Raw genomic sequence first — 17,783 nt, 5'->3', positions numbered from 1 at the left:
TGGGAGGCTGGTCATTACGCCGGCCACTCACACTACTGGAGCTGCGTTTTGCCGAACCTGCTCTCTGGAATACAAGACATATCTCCTATTTATTGCAAACCGTCTGACTTGCGCATCAACATGAATTTAGGTAACTATTTTCCAGCATGTGTTCTAACCTATCTTGGCCGTGTTTTCAACGTGCCGCTACAACTAATGCGGTGTGGAGAACTTGTGTGGAAGGCATCAATGTATAGGCTATCGTTTTTATGAGCAATTTCTTTAGATATTATTTTTTTAAATGCATATTTAGCTTTTTTTTATAGAATTGCTTAAATTACAATTGATGTGCAATGCATGCCTGAGTTGAGTGCTTTCTGTGATTTCGGCCCTCTGTCGACGCTCCAGTCACCGAAGTATGCTCGTATCGTGAGGGGGAAATCGAACGAAACTTGTAGGTTATAAAAACCAGATCAAATTTAGACAGGGATGATCAGTGCGGTAGTAGTCTAAAGTGTTTTAGACCTAGCTTAAGTTAAAACAGGTGTTGAAAATATAGAACATATATTTGAGGAATAGCAGCACCGGTGCAAGTGTCCACGCGGCACATCTGTAGGGAAGATACGTTTTCACAAAAAAAGCGCACTCCACAGATATCAATGGAATTAATTGATTAACTGAGCGCATTGAGTTTTGGAGAAGATCAGTGTCTTCTATTAGCTAGTGGTTACCCTCAAGTTAAAACAAATCAATCTCCTACTCAAGTTAGAACAAATCAATATTTGCATAAAAAGTTTGCTGTTATTTCTTTGCATTCATTTGGTCAGTTTATTATCTAAACTGAAATGGATTTGAGATAGGCTACTTTGTTTTAAAGTAGGCTACACTTGGATGGCAAATAATTAATTATCATTAAAATAGGAAAAGACACATGGATTTAGTTGGGCAAAGGTTTTTGTAGACAGCAATAACATGTGTATTAAACTTTTCATTGAGAATCTCTTGTATATTACTAATTGAGAAATTCTTGTTTGATTTGATATTATCAGACTGAAAAAAAGGACTGAATTTGATGGAAGAAGTTGCTTCTTCATTGAAGGCAAAAACATTTATCTCTTTTTAAATGTACGTTTATTTCATTACCAAATATTTAAAGATAAAGATGATTATTGGTATTTCAGATTCCAATTAGAGGCATTTTCATGTAGCCTACTGTTTTAATCTAAATAAAGAGACAATTCTAAAATGGGTTTGTTTCTAATCTGTCAGGGGGAAAATGTGTTTAGCTGCTTGAATATGTTTGTATTTCATGCAACAAGGATTTGGGATTTGGTGGTGGTGTGTTAGTGTGCGTGTGTGCGCGAGGGGGGTACCTTCAACTGCCCGAATGTATTGTGATCACAGTGTGAATGGATAGCCGGATTCCCCTCTGGCCTCTCTCACTGTGACCTTTCTCTCAATCATTTGAATAAACCAGAGCTACCGAAATCCATCTGCCCTTTGTCTTCAGCTAGGTCTGCTAATCCGAGAGAGAGAGAGAATGGGTGTAATTTTTTTTACTGCTAATCCTGTGTAAAAATACTGATTCTTGAGCAGTATATAAGATTATAAGAGCTTTTCTTAAAATCCTAAGTGATTTTCTTAAATTTGTTATCGATATTTCTATTCACACACTCATCAATTCATACATCTAAATATACCTGTCCATAATCCCGTCATGTTTATTTATTTAGAAGCAATGTCCATACACTTTAATGTTTTTGAAATACATGAAAATGAGGATCTGCAAGTAAATCAATGTGATTTATTTTTTTATTTAAAAGAAAAATCGTCACAATATTTTTTTAACATAATGTTTTTGCAGTAATTGCATCAATGGTTGTTTGAAAAAATAAGATATGTTTGTCATCGTTGACTGTTTACGTTTCCCCATATGAAATGGTAATTTATAAATCCAATTTAATTCTCACAAATGCACAAAAACTCCTCTCTGGCATAACAAAAGGACTCTTCTCTCTCTTTCCCTCTCAAGAGAATATGCTCTTCGTTTGTTTTCTTTATCCTCTTAGATAGCCTATATTTGAAAAATACATTATTTAGGGGTATGAAGAGTATTTAGATAATATTTTTTGCTAGGATCAGTCAACAGCTTCCTACAAAATGAATTGTAGGTACTTTATGTTGTCGTAATAGCTGTTTCATATCATTTGAAGTTATATATACCTGAATAATTATTTTGACAATAACACAGTATAATATTGTTGTAATTATGTCATAAAATATTTATAATACCAAAAATGTATTTTCCACAGTTATTGATCTGTGTAGTATTTACTTACACGTGAGAATCAATGAGAATACAAAATTATATGAACATGATTTAAGAAAAGAAACATGGCAGGCGATGTTGTGTCATAAAAGTACTAGCTGTGATTTTTCTCTCCAAAACATGAAATAAACACTAGATGTCTCACAATATAATTTATGTTAATTATTTTTCAAACAAATACATTTAATCTATTTTAAAATAATGATTCACTGACATATTTTAACTAAAAACATTTATTTTCATGGAATCCCGTTTCATGTGGCTTGCTTAAGTGTTAAACTGGTGTTGAGAGAGAAAGAGAGAGGGGGGGAACCACTAACCAAGAATTCCCAAAATGGGACAAACACCAAATTGAGACTCTGCATGTAGAATTCTGCAAAAATATCCTCCGTATACTACGTAAAACACCAAATAATGCATGCAGTGCAGAATTAGGCCGGTACACGCTAGTTATCAAAATCCAGAAAAGAGCCGTTGAATTCTACAACCACCTAAAAGGAAGCGATTCCCAATCCTTCCATAACAAAGCCATCACCTACAGAGAGATGAACCTGGAGAAAAGTCCCCTAAGCAAGCTGGTCCTGGGGCTCTGTTCACAAACACAAACAGACCCCACAGAGCTCCAGGACAGCAACACAATTAGACCCAACCAAATCATGAGAAAACAAAAAGATAATTACTTGACACATTGGAAAGAATGAACAAACTAGAATGCTATTTGGCCCTAAACAGAGAGTACACGGTAGAATACCTGACCACTGTGACTGACCCAAACTTAAGGAAAGCTTTGACTATGTACAGACTCAGTGAGCATAGCCTTGCTATTGAGAAATGCCGCCGTAGACACACTACCCACAAAATGACCATTTTAGAGACACATTTTCCCCTCAGATTACACAGATCCACAAAGAATTCAAAAACACCCCAATTTTGATAAACTCCCATATCTACTGGGTGAAATACCACAGTGTATCATCACAGCAGCAATATTTTTGACCTGGTGCCACAAGAAAAGGGCAACCAGTGAAGAACCAACACCATTGTAAATACAACCCATATTTATGTTTATTTATTTACCCTTTTGTACTTTAACTATTTGCACATCGTTGCAACACTGTATATAGACATAATATGACATTTGAAATGTCTTTATTCTTTTGGAATTTCTGTAAGTGTAATGTCTACTGTTCATTTTTATTGTTTATTTCACTTTGGCTTATTATCTACTTCACTTGCCTTGGCAATGTTAACATATGTTTCCCATGCCAATAAATCCTTTAAATTGAATAGAGAGAGAGAGAGAGAGAGAGAGAGAGAGAGAGAGAGAGAAGGGAGAGAGAGAGAGAGAGAGAGAGAGAGAGAGAGGAAGGACTGCTGTAGCTGACTGACGCTAGCCACAGTTTCAGACTAAGCTTTTTTCAATCCAGTGTAAATGTATCCTTATCTATCATACTGAATACTTTCACTCATACTCAATCTGCCAAAGGCATTGATGCAACAGCTCAGAGGTAGCCGAGGCTTTGCTTCTCTCGTCTATGTTCCACGCGCTTTATTAAAGGACTTCTCAATTGCTGTCAAGCCACTTGGCTGTTGATTGAAGCCGCATGTCACACACACTCATCAGACCTACATGGCAATCGGTGTGAGCGTGTTACCAAAGGCCTCAGCATGTGTGCAGTCCCCGAAGGTTAAAGTGATCGTGCGTTATGACTATAACAAAAATATAATACATGCAGCTATGTTTGTACCTTACCCTTTTGAACCCCACGACTAAGTACCATGTTGCAGCGGTTGATGATTGTTGTGTGTTTTTAGTTTGATTGAAGTTGAAAACCCTTCTGGGCCACTAGTCCATTTGGGAAAGGGGGATACCTAGTCAGTTGTACGACTGAATGCATTCAAGTGAAATGTGTCTTCCGCATTTAACCCAACCCCTCTGAATCAGAGAGATGCGGGGGGCTGCCTTAGTCAACATCCATGGTGCCCGGGGAACAGTGGGTTAACAGCCTTCTGATCAGGGGCAGAACAACATATTTTGACCTTGTCAGCTCAGGGATTCGATCCAGCAACCTTTTGGTTACTGGCCCAACACTAACCACTAGGCTACCTGGGTTCACCTATTAAATGGTGCTAAAATCTTCACAGTGTTCCATGCACTTACTGGGACCCAGGGATAGGCTACCCAGCCTGGCAGCCTCACAGGGGCCTGTGAGACAATGCCATGCCAATACCATGCTATTCTCCTTGGCTTAGCTCCAGGGAGGGGGTTAACAATGTCTCTGAAAGGTTCATTCTGGTGGGCTTCTGCTGGGTAGACCCAATCTGAGATCCCCTTTCAGGCCATCCTAGCAATTACTTCAGGGGCCTTGGCCAGGGCCCTAATCCAGCCAAACTCAAAGCTGGAAGGCTAATTAGTGACAAGCTTTTACTGTCCAAATCTCCTGTAGCTGCACAAAGGCAGGTCTCCCCATGCCAGAACAAAATGGGCCCTAAATGTCTATAGTGTGTAGGCTGGACAGAAGAGAGTAATAGGACTTGAGCGAGTTTGAATGCACATTATAATACTACTATTAGTGCAAGGTAATGAGTAGGCTGGGCAGGGAGTGAATCAGGATGGGGATGAGTGGGCGTGGCTGGGATAGACAGGGAGGGAAATACTGTGTTAATTTGTCTCCATATTTCTGTAAAACAAATTACAAAAATCCCTTGTTTTGGGATTTTCTAACATGGAAGTTATGCTTTTCCATTTGCCAACAGATGTCAATTTCAGTATTTGTACATTTTGTCATTGCTATGTGTGTGTATATGACACCCTTGTTTCTCCAAATATATGATGAAAATACTGCACTGCACAAACACTGCCGTAACCTGGATGTATAGGCCGTTTTCTCATCCCCTTTTCTCTCTCCCAGAAGGGAAGCTTGAGGCAGATCCCGGTGGTCACGGAGAGTCGTCTGGAGTCTGGTCAGTTCCTGGTCTTGACCGTCATCTTCATGGTCCTGATCATGGGGGCGCTGGCAGCATCTGGCTGGCTCTTCTGCCTGCGCCACCGCTCCCACCTCCAAATGAAGGAGAAACTAGCCAGCCTGGGGACTGACACCAGTGCTGATGCAACTTCAACCTATCAGGTGAGAGGAGCCTCCTCGGCCTCAGCCAATCACAGTGCAGCGGCTGAGTGCTCTACTGGTAGAGCATGCGCCCTGGTCCCGGTCCCTGACACTAGCCTTATTCTGATTGGTCTGCAGTGACACTTAGTCGCTGTCTATTGAATGAGTTGATTTTAAGGGAATATCTGGTTGTTGTTTGTTTTTTGTCACACTTGTGACAGCTGGTTGTAGAATGTGTGTTTGTTCATGATAGAGATACTGTAGGTTGTGACGTAAGGCTGGTTATCAACATTATATATGGCTATGTAAAAGTCTGTAACATTTCTGTCACCCAATTGCGAGATTACCCTTCATTTGATTCTGTATTACGGGAAACTATTTTTTTGTGGTTTGTTTGTAATTTAAGACTTCGAGGAAATAGAATAAACAATTGCCAGTCAAATGTTAGCCTCGTAAAACCAGCCTGACTGCTGCACTCAGCCTGGATTTAACAAGGCCAGTCAAATGTATCTAGAAGTCTACATTTCTGGTGAAGCCTTGATATTCCAGTGAGAGTTGTATTGGCTATGACCTATGACTAACGGGTTTATTGTGTGACCTATTCCTTCCATTCCTCCATGTTTAGCGGCTGGCTGGTTGGCCGGCTCGTATTGATTTTGTCTTGGGCTCAGCTGTGCTCAGCGTGGACACTCAGTGCACATCCACCCAACACATTTGCATTCTCAATATTTAGTCAGCCTTTCACAGTGTCGCCTTTCCCGATCGTACACACTGAAGATGGACAGTCATTAAGAGAGTAGAGAGATGAGTTCTACTATAGCTGTTCATTTGGGGCCCTGTTTCTTCATTGTTCTTTTGTTGGAGGGGGGGGGGGTTTAATGGACTTTTACAATATTTACAATATTTTATTCTTTGTTTACAATATATAGGTGTTGTTGTAGCCTCATATTTCCTATGCACATACAAGAACAGAATCATTGTTATATTGTGTCGCATTTTTAGGATGTTGGCATTCAGCCAAGGTGGTGGAATATTGTTTTTTATTAAGACAGTTCACATAGTTTCCCTGTTTTTTTTCTGGCGCCCTGCCATTAAAGCTAGTTAAAGGGATAGTTTACCTAAATTACATGCACATGCACATCAATCGTAGACGATAGTGCAGATCGAGCAGCCACTATCGGCTGCCTAAGCTAGTTGTGCCTAGGCTAAATGCTTTTTTTCTGGGACATATATCCTCTCTGCTTCCCATTTACTGGGGGTATATGCAAGTAAAAGGGTTGCACAAATTACCAGGCTTTCCAGAAATCCTAGTTGGAGGATTCCCTGATTTCCTGCTCATTCTCTCCTCCACCTACGGTACCTACTCCAACTGGGACTCCTGGAAAATCTTGACATTTTGGCAATGTTAACAGAATTGTGCAACCTTAGCCCTATGGGCCCATAAAGAGAATACAGTGCCATTTGAGACGCAACCCTTGACTCTGTAAAGGTATAGACTAGAGAAACTGGATAAATGATTAGGTGGACATGGAAAGTGCCCTGAGGCCGTGGCCCAGGGCAGATTCTCATGGTTATAATGATTAAGGTTTGACGTAGGGAAAGCTGATCCTAGACCAGGGCATAGGGCCTGGTCCCTGGAGTGAAATATCACAATAATAGATCATGAGATAGACTGTAGCAATGTGCTGCTTTCAGAAGACGTTTACCTACACACTGCCTTCTGCTGTCCTGGCTTGAGGCTATGAGCCCTGGTCAAAAGTAGTGCACTTATATGGGGAATAGGGTGCCCTTTGGGATGCAACCCTGGTTGTTAATTGTGGTTGTTGATCCGTCTGTGGGTCTGACTGGTGCAAGCTACACACCAAACACGATGGGCTTCGCAGATTACTGTGAATATAATGGTGAAATCTTCAGCTCCAGATAAGACTGACACTATCGGGAGTGGGGAGGTAGGAATGGGGAGAGAGGGTATTCGGGTTCTGTAAGATTGCATCCTTCAAACTATCAAATGTTTTTTTCTTATCTTTTCTCTCCTCTTTTGAGTTGGGGGAAGATGACTGGCTGGCTAGATAACGCGCAGGCTCCAAATCCCTAATGGAGCGTCGGTGAGCACAAGGCATGATGGGAGAAAAGCTGAGTCATTTTGTAGAGAGGAGTAATCTTCATGGTGGGGTGGCGGCAGTGGGAGAGAGTCTTTTATATCGACATCTCTTCTGAATCTCTCTGATTCCCGTGGAATAACAATAGAATTTCACCTGCAGTATCAATCCAAATGCCAAAGTAGAGGCCTACTGTACATGTGAATGCATAGGTTGCTCATCTCTGTTGTAGCTTTGTAATTATGAGAGAGTGGCTGCTCAGTTCAAAGAAAATCCTTTGGGTTTAATGTATTGATTCCCTGTTATGTTAACATTTCTTTGAGTAATGGAAAATGAGATTCTTCTTACCTAAAGATGAGTGTGGTTGCTACATTTTGAACGGGGGGAGTATTTTTGTTTCTCGTGAGCAGGATCTTTCATTTTGGGCTGTAGTTTTGTTGTATTTGTTTCTCATCTATTTAACGATTGTCTTCAGAGTAGCTTGTGCCTCCTTATAAGAGAATACATAAGTACCTAATGCGTTACAAAACAAGTGGCTCATAGGAATTGTTACCAAATTTATACAAATTGAATTCGATACTTAACAATGAAGACATCCCCTGCCATCCAGTAACCCAATGTATTGTTACAGTTTATTGCTATTTGTTTTGTAAAATGGTGGCAATATACTGGCTTGACCTTGGCAATTCAAGCGTTTTAAAGTTAACTGCATGACCTTTGACTGTGTTTTCTATTTACTGACATTTATATAGATAGGTTTGCTACAAACCATGCTCCATAGGCCACAGTGATATCCCAGACTTATGCAGTCTGCAAAGACTAACAGGGTGTCATGTGAAGTTGTCTCAACTAATAAAAACAATGTCTGTCTGGCTTTTGTATTGGAGTCTTCAATGAATGAGAATGAATTTGAGTAATATTGTATTTGCAATATTTAGCCTTGACATTGCAACAAAGTCCTTTTTATTTGATTTGATAATACAGTAAGACTCAACCAGAGACTGATCAGGTCCTCTCTCCTCTCCAGGAGTTGTGTCGCCAGCGGATGGCTGTGCGGACATCAGAGCGCCCGGAGCGCCCGGAGCCTCTACGGCACCACTCGCGGCTGAACAGCGCGTCGTCTCAGTTCAGCGATGGGGGGCCCATGGCCAGCCCCTCTGCCCGTAGCTCCACCTCATCCTGGTGCGAGGAGCCTGTCCTGACCAACATGGACATCTCCACCGGACACATGATACTGGTAAAAAAAAAAACTCTAGTCTGTCTAACCCTTCATCATGGAGAGCATTACATTTGAGCAGACGTGCTTATCCAGCGCAATTAGGGCCAGGTGCATATCGACAGATTTGTCACCTAGTCGTCTTAGAGATTCGAACCAGCAACCTTTCAGTTACTGGCCCAACGCTCTTAACCGCTGGGCTACCTGCCACCCCTGTTTGGAGTAAGTGTGGAGTATTGTGTGTGTAGGATAGGATCTGGTCTGGGTTTCCTATTCCCCAAAGCACTCAGCCTCCAGCTTTCATTCTGTTTGTCTGTCTGGCTCTGTCTCTCTATCCCTTTCTCTCTCTATCCTGGCTAGATCGCTGCCATTTTTATTTCCATCTCTTGTCTTTCTTTCCATCTCTATCTCCCTCTTTTTTTCTTTTTTTCATTCGCTTTATCTTGGCCAGTCGTCTCTGTCGTTCTTTCTCTTGCTCATGTTTTCTCTCTCTCTGTCACTCTTTATCCCTCTCCCTTGACACCCTCTCCCCTCTATTACGCTCTCTCTCTCTCTCTCTCTCTCTCTCTCTCTCTCTCTCTCTCTCTCTCTGTATCTCTCTCCCTCTCCCTACTGCTCTCTCTCTGTTGAAGCCAAAGCGAGACGGATATTGCATTGTGTGATGAGAGCTGTTCAAAAGAGAAATATCATTACCCAGCTGATTGTCAGTTGAACGTTTCAGATTTTTGTTTTGCTTTTCTTTGAAAAGGCTTTGAGTCCCTTGTGGGCCCCCCTAGTTGCACACACAATGGATTGTTTTAATTTTGCACAACTTTTGTTTTATTCATTGCAGACAAGCTTGATAAAAGAGATGGATAGATGCCTGGCTGTGTTTTCATTAATGGGGTATAATTCATCACAGTACGTGTCAGGCTTTTGTATTGGAGTCTATAGTGAATGAGAATGAATTTGAGGAACGTGTTTTATTCGTCATGGATGGGCTTTATTGCAAATGTCAAGGTTGGTTGAGACGCCTCTTTTGAAAACATTTGAATAGAACATATTTGGCCTTTACATTACAACAAAGTCCTTCCCAATATATACATCATTTGTATTTGCTTTGATAATACTACACAGTAAGAATCAAACAGATTCACTGCAGATTCTTCAGAAAACCTAAGTATAATGCACATATAAGCCTCACGGACCGTGACTCCATTTTGACTCCTGAGTGATTGACAAGGAGGTTGTTTCTCTTTTGAAATCCATTCGCACCTCACGTGTAATCATGTGTGAGATTGCCTCGGTATCACTGATGTCAGAGCCAATTTTTTTCATCTCTCCTGTGCTGTTCTCTGTGGATCTCATGCAGTGTGGACTGTGGGAGCGATGAGTACCTTGCTCTACCAAGATCGCATGCTGGGCTGGGCTCTCCTATAGATCACACCTACATCTAAATCACTGGATTAGGAGGCTCTTTCTGGCCCAATCTACTCTCATCCAAATTTCACCTGGGCTTCATCCCCAATGGCACCCTATATAGTGCACTACTTTTGATCTGAGCCATGGTCAAATGTTATGCACTAAATAGGGAATAGGGAATAGGGTGTCATTTGAGCAATTTGCTTGCACTTGTTTTTTCCTACTAGCACTGACTTTGCTGATAACTTCTTTATCAAGGAAACATTGACTTACTACAACTGTGATGTGTGGTTGTCTACACCCAGCTACACTATATATACAAAAGTATGAGAACACCCCTTCAAATTAGTGGATTTGGCTATTTCAACGAAACCCATTGCTGACAGGTGTATAAAATTGAGCACATAGCCATGCAATCTCCATAGACAAACATTGGCTGTAGAATGGCCTTACGGAAGAGCTCAGTGACTTTCAACGTGGCACCGTCATAGGATGCCACCTTTCCAACAAGTCAGTTCGTCACATTTCTGCCCTGCTAAAGCTGCCCCTGTCAACTATAAGTGTTGTTAGTGTGAAGCGGAAACATCTATGAGTAACAACAGCTCAGCCGCAAAGTGGTAGGCCACACAAGCTCACAGAACGGGACCCCCGAGTGCTGAAGCACGTAGTGCGTAAAAACTGTCTGTCCTCGGTTGCAACACATCACTACTGAGTTCCAAACTGCCTCTGGAAGCAACGTCAGCACAAGAACTGTTCGTCGGGAGCTTTATGAAATTGGTTTCCATGGCCGAGCAGCCACACACAAGCCTCAGATCACCATGCGCAATGCTAAGCATCAGCGGGACTGGTGTTAAGCTCGCCGCCATTGAACTCTGGAGCAGTGGAAACGCGTTCTCTGAAGTGATGAAGCCCGCCTCACCATCTGGCAGTCCGACGGACGAATCTGGGTTTGGCTGATGCCAGGAGAACACTAGCTGCCCCAATGTATAGTGCCAACTGTAAAGTTTGGTGGAGGAGGGATAACGGTTTGGGACGGTTTTTCATGGTTCTGGCTATGCCCCTTAGTTCCAGTGAAGGGAAATGTTAATGCTTCAGCATACAATTACATTCTAGATGATTCTGTGCTTCCAACTTTGTGGCAACAGTTTGGGGAAGCCCTTTCCTGTTTCAGCATAACAATGCCCCCGTGCACAAAGCGAGGTCCATACAGAAATGGTTTGTCGAGATCGGTGTGGAAGAAATTGACTGGGCTGCACAGAGCCCTGACCTCAACCCCATCGAACACCTTTGGGATGAATTGGAACGTCGACTGCGAACCAGGCCTAATCGCCCAACATCAGTGCCCGACCACACTAATACTCTTGGGACTGAATGAAAGCAAGTCCCTGCAGCAATGTTCCAATATCTAGTGGAAAGCCTTCAGAGAGAGTGGTATTGATGTCCATTATTTTGGAGTGAGATGTTTGACGAGAAGGTGTCCACATACTTCTGGTCATGTAGTGTATCTTAAGAGGGAATGCACTCACTGTAAGTCTCTGGTTAAGAACGTCTGCTAAATGACAAAAATGTTCATGTAAATTTAGGACGCAGCCCTATTAATCATGTATCTGTATTTCTGGCTCAAAGCCATGAACCACATACCATTATGTTAGTCCTGGATATACAGTGACTTTTCACTGTGAGATGTATATAATGACTTCCAAGGTTCAAAATCAGAGTCAGCGATGATGGGGTTAGTCTGTATTATTGCCTTGACTTTATTCTCTCCTATTTTTGTAGACCTTCTGTTGCTGACGCTTATTCACCATAAATTAGAATGTGTATGGATTATTTCAATGCACAATATGTACATACTGTGTAACCAATTTCAAACATACAGTACTCAAAGACAAACAGACTTTTTAGGACATGAACAGTAATACCAGCTATGTGATTCTTGCTGGCAGGCTTTCAGCCCGATTGCTTTTACCTTGTTGTTCCATTTTTGATTTCCCTTGGAGTCATGTTTTAGTTTTTTGGGGGACTGTTTTTATGCTGTCCAGTAGATATGGTTGTGATGTTGATATCATTTCCGTTCTTACTGTATATGTACCCTCCGTAAATGGTTATTTGTTGCCTCAGAAAATCGATAGCAAGCCCACGGCGACATTGCATCATTTTTATGACTTACTTCCATGTCAAATCTAATTGAAAATGAATAATTTGTTGGAGTAAGGCAGGAGAGGATAATTAAGCAATAAGGCACGAGGGGGTGTGGTATATGGCCAATATTCCACGGCTAAGGGCTGTTCTTACGCACGACAAGACCCTATTGGCCATATACCACAAACCCCTGAGGTGCCTTATTGCTATTATAAACTGTTTACCAATGTAATTAGAGAAGTAAAAATAAATGTTTTGTCATACCCGTGGTATATGGTCTGATATACCGCGGCTGTCAGCCAATCAGCAGTCAGGGCCCGAACCACCCAGTTTATAAGAGGAAATATATCACGTATAAGTGATTTTATTCCCTTTTATTCCATCCCTGATTGATAGGACTGATTGCCATGCCCTTCCTCTCCAGGCTGTCCCTGACCTCAGATTATGAGTAGGCCGCCTACTACTCTTTTCAGACACATTATACTTTTCCCATTGTATCCCCTGTGACTTCACACAGTATTTCATAGTCAGTTACCGTTAGGGACTCTGGGAACACACCTGCACAACTTTTATGACAGCAACAATACAGTAGCAACGTTGTGTTACCTGTTGTGTCTTTATTTCCTCCGTGTGAGTTAATGTCGCTTCTCTATGTGGCCTGTGAGGGCTGTTGTTAGGGGGATTACTCAGTGTTTCCTTGACACCCGTCCTCTCAGCATCTTTGATTGGCAGCCCAGACACTAATCCCTTATTTACTGAACCCTGTTACTCCGACCTTGCATTCCAAATGGCACCCTATTCCCTACATAGTGCACTACTTTTGAACAGGGCCCATAGGGCTCTGGTTAAAAGTAGTGTACTAGGTAGACTAGAGAATAGGACGCACACTCTCTGCCTCTAGAAGAGGAGGTGGTCCGCTGCTTCATCCGATCCACTTGCAGGCTGCTACATCACTACATACAAAGCTTCCACATAAAAAACATTTGTATTACAATTTGTGATAGGCGCAGAGTAAGCAGTTGAATGGCGGCAATTCTGTAGCCCTTCTGAATGTATAGTCTGTACTAATATAGAGTTTATACTGTATGTCTGTGTAGGGGAGTGGGAGGGGTGTCATGCTGTGGAGCTACAGTATCTGCATCCTACATGGCACGTTATTCCCTACATAGTCTACTACTTTTGACTAGAGCCCCATGGGCCCTGGTGAAAAGTAGTGCACTATATAGGGAATATGGTGCCATTTGAGACAAGGCCAATATACTTGTTCCCCACTGCATGTGACTGGCTCTGTCAAGGGTTCATGACACCCTGTCAGTCAACTGTCAAGACATGGGTCCAGAATGAGTTCAAAATGGCACCGTATTCCCTATATAGTGCACTACTTTTGACCGGTGCCCTGGTCAAAAGTAATATCAGGGCATCTGGATAGATGAAAAGCTGTCTCATAAAAAGCATATTGATGAGTTAGTTAAGAAGCTGAGAATGAAAATGGGTTTCTTCTATAGAAATAGCAGTAGTAGTAGAAAGCTGATTATTCAGTCGACGTTCCTATCAGATTATGGCGAAGTCATCTACTGTATATGAACGTAGCTGCCGCTACATTAAAGCCGTTAGATGCAGTTTATCATCGCGCACTGCGCTTTATTACAGGCGACTATTTTAGTGCTCATCACTACATTCTCCACCAGAAAGTCGGTTGGCCCTCTTTGATGTCACGTAGGTTGATACGTTCCTATGTTTTCATATATGAAGCCCTTTTACAAATAGTCCCACTGTACCTAACATCCATTACTAATCTTTAAACATACGAGTTATCGCAACCAGTCTCAGGGATGGCTAACTGGAAATTCCTGAGTTAGGTAAATCAGCTTTTAGTGTGTTTGAACCTTGTCTGTGGAACAATCTTCAGAATGTTCTGAAATGTGATGTTTTGGTGCCTCTAGGCCAATTCAGAACTCTGATTGAGGACCTTTTTACTGATGAATATCTTTGTTTTTTAAGACCGTGTTTTTCTTTCTGTTTGCATTTTTAATTTAGATTTTGATGTGTGTATTTTCTGTCATTTATGTAATTCAGGGCTCATCTGTAAAAGAGACCTTGGACTCATTAGGACTCCCTGATAAAGTAAAGGTTTAATAAAATAGGGAATAGGGTGCCATTTGGGACGCAGACCGGAACCTCAGAAATGAATAAAAACTGCTGTCAAAAACTGTCTGCTATTCGAGCCGAGGCTCTGTCGCAGCCGGCCGCGACCGGGAGGTCCATTGGGCGACGCACAATTGGCCTAGCGTCTTCCGGGTTAGGGAGGGTTTGGCCGGTAGGGATATCCTTGTCTCATCGCGCACTAGCGACTCCTGTGGCGGGCCGGGCGCAGTGCATGCTGACCAGGTCGCTAGGTGTACAGTGTTTCCTCCAACACATTGGTGCGGCTGGCTTCCGGGTTGGATGCCCGGAAGGTGTTAAGAAGCAGTGCGGCTTGGTTGGGTTGTGTTTCGGAGGACGCATGGCTCTCGACCTTCGTCTCTCCCGAGCCCATACGGGAGTTGTAGCGATGAGACAAGACAGTAACTACTAACAATTGGATACCACGAAAAAGGGGGTAAAAAAAATATATTAAAAAATAAAAAATAAACTATCTGCTAGTTTTTGACGGAGATATCAGGCGCAGGTCCTAATCCAGGCACTTGTCATCTCCCGTCTGGATTACTGCAACTCGCTGTTGGCTGGGCTCCCTGCCTGTGCCATTAAACCCCTACAACTCATCCAGAACGCCGCAGCCCGTCTGGTGTTCAACCTTCCCAAGTTCTCTCACGTCACCCCGCTCCTCCGCTCTCTCCACTGGCTTCCAGTTGAAGCTCGCATCCGCTACAAGACCATGGTGCTTGCCTACGGAGCTGTGAGGGGAACGGCACCTCCGTACCTTCAGGCTCTGATCAGGCCCTACACCCAAACAAGGGCACTGCGTTCATCCACCTCTGGCCTGCTCGCCTCCCTACCTCTGAGGAAGTACAGTTCCCGCTCAGCCCAGTCAAAACTGTTCGCTGCTCTGGCACCCCAATGGTGGAACAAACTCCCTCACGACGCCAGGTCAGCGGAGTCAATCACCACCTTCCGGAGACACCTGAAACACCACCGCTTTAAGGAATACCTAGGATAGGATAAAGTAATCCTTCTAACCCCCCCCCCCCCCTTAAAAGAGTTAGATGCACTATTGTAAAGTGGTTGTTCCACTGGATATCATAAGGTGAATGCACCAATTTGTAAGTCGCTCTGGATAAGAGCGTCTGCTAAATGACTTAAATGTAAAATGTAAATGTAATATCACTTGACATTCATATTTTCTCCCTATAGTCAATGGCGGAAGAGGGGATATTAGAGGGGCTAATTTCCCATAATGTGCTGTACTATCTCAAAGTATGTCCCTGTATATATCTGCGTGTCTGCTGTGTCCATGTTGAGAGTTGTTTGACAGCCTTAACTGAGCTGTAGATAACCACCGTGCATCACCTCCGCAAGCCAACGCACCTCCACCGTCTTTAATGTGTGATAAAAGCCGAGCACATCTGGGTATTGCTTACACAATGCAGGCCTAACACAATGACGGTCTAAACCGTTTAACCCTGTGGGGAGCAGGGAGCATTGATACAAGCGTCAGGCGAACACTACTCCTCTGAAAAAGAGTCTTCTCCGCAGCCTCCGAGCTCAATAAGACCTTTCCTGGTCTATGAGAGGAGCTGCGTGTTCTGGTTTTCTTCTTTTCTCCTTTGTCTCCCTAGCTAATTCAATTTTGTCTTCTCCGATCGACGGCTTAAACGCAGACAATCTTATCAGGGGCTGTGCAAGCGGTTTGAAAGACGGTGATTGAAGCGCCAAGTATTTCCAAGTATTTCCAATGCAGACAGGCCTTTCAGGGGTCTTAATTGCGAGGAGTGGTTTTCGGCGGTCCCTACTGTCCCAACACCTCATGCATTTACCCCTCCCCCCTCCCCTTAATGTTTACACCATGGAGAAGCTTAGGACGATTTACCATGATACTGTACCTGATCATGTCTCTAGAGCTGTCTAGAGCCTGTCTGTTGGTCTGTCTGATGACATGGGTTTAGTATTCTGCTCCAGTGTGTAGGTAGGAAGGCTTTTGAGATCCACTGAAATAGAGTGGGTCTACAACATAGGCATTAGTTGTTTTGTCTTTGATTTGATCTATTCTAGACAGTGAATGACAATCACAAAATATTCTATATTCTGGGGGCACCCTACTCCATCCCTCCCCTCTAAATGTTTCTGTATGTAATTACCTTTCCAATTCCAGTTCATTACCTTTTGTTAGATTATTTAGTTATGTGGGTTGTTTTTAAATGGCATCCGCTTCTCTCCCCTTTGTCTGCTCAGTCGTACATGGAGGACCACTTGAAGAACAAGAACCGTCTGGAGAAGGAGTGGGAGGCGATGTGTGGCTACCTGGCTGAGCCCGGCGCCTGTAACGTGGGCCAGGACAAACACAACACCAAGAGGAACCTCACCGACGCCGTGGTCGTCTGTGAGTAGTTTTACACCTCTCTGACCGTGTGGTCACGATTGACCGCAGTATGACCACATCTCTCAGTAGTCGATTACTAGGTTATTCCTGTGTTATTCATGACCATGTGAACTGACCAAGAAATGATTTTCTATTCCTTATCATTTATCAATAGTTCAATGTTTCAATCGTGGAAAAGCAAAAAAAATGTGTGGTGAGTTATGTATTTCTACTACAGATGATCATTCCAGAATAACCTTGAAGGCCGAGAATAACCATGGCAACTCCGATTACATCAATGCTAGCCCAATTGTGAGTACCAGTCCACATCCCATACTCCTTTCGCTTTATGTTTCTTTTAAGCTTTATTGTTGCAGCTCTACACAAAGACCAGTTGAGATCTGATTTGAAAGTCAATTTGTTTTTGTGATTTGTCATAAATGTGCCTATTGATCCTGTTGCCTTTGTTCCCGCCACACTTTGCACCTCAATGAATTTGCCGTGTCTTGTGAAATAATAGTTTGTCACCTTCCCTGTTTTGAAATGGCTGCTCTCTTGAGATAACAGCTCTGTTTTAATGTACTCTTTCCAGAACAATGGGTGTATTATTATTTAGACTCAATAATGTGTCCCCAGAACAAAGCTCAAATATCAGAAAAGTTCAGGGTTATATTCCTGTATTTTAAAAAACGAAAAAAACATTTCATAGTAAATGCCAGTTCTGATTTCCCCTGAGGCTGCTAGAGATGGATTCCGTTGAAAAAGAATAGGACACTATGCCTTTCAAATACAGCAGGGAAAACTCTTTGGAGAGATGGACTAAAAGCCTATTACTGTATACCACCTAACAGGACATCTGGAAGTTTGAACACCAGTGCTTGACTTGGGCAGGAGCTCACCGGAGCTGTCATGGGTGGCATTCTGGGAAAGATTTGAATAAGGCTTTACAATAAGCAGTGTGTTCATTTAACACTGTTACGGTGTCTATATGGGT

The 17,783-nt window shown here is 42.6% G+C and overlaps 1 protein-coding gene across 4 annotated transcripts in view; it reads left to right on the top strand.

Annotated features, from left to right (window-relative positions):
- Positions 1-17,783, top strand: part of ptprn2 (protein tyrosine phosphatase receptor type N2) — a 247,133-nt gene that overhangs the window by 203,351 nt on the left and 25,999 nt on the right. For 3 of the 4 annotated variants that reach the window (XR_011666471.1, XM_071329112.1, XM_071329111.1), the window contains 4 exons: positions 5,221-5,436; positions 8,542-8,751; positions 16,663-16,810; positions 17,028-17,101. Coding sequence is in view for 3 of the 4 variants with exons in the window: in XM_071329112.1 (XP_071185213.1) it covers positions 5,221-5,436; positions 8,542-8,751; positions 16,663-16,810; positions 17,028-17,101 (648 nt within the window). In the remaining variant the exon portion in view is untranslated. The remainder of the gene's footprint in view (positions 1-5,220; positions 5,437-8,541; positions 8,752-16,662; positions 16,811-17,027; positions 17,102-17,783) is intronic. The other variant, XM_071329113.1, reaches the window with a different exon arrangement.

Source organism: Salvelinus alpinus, chromosome 10 (genome assembly GCF_045679555.1).
Source record: "Salvelinus alpinus chromosome 10, SLU_Salpinus.1, whole genome shotgun sequence".
NCBI classification, from domain to species: Eukaryota; Metazoa; Chordata; class Actinopteri; order Salmoniformes; family Salmonidae; genus Salvelinus; species Salvelinus alpinus.
Note: the sequence above shows the minus strand (reverse complement) of the source record. Positions and strands in the feature narration are given on the sequence as shown.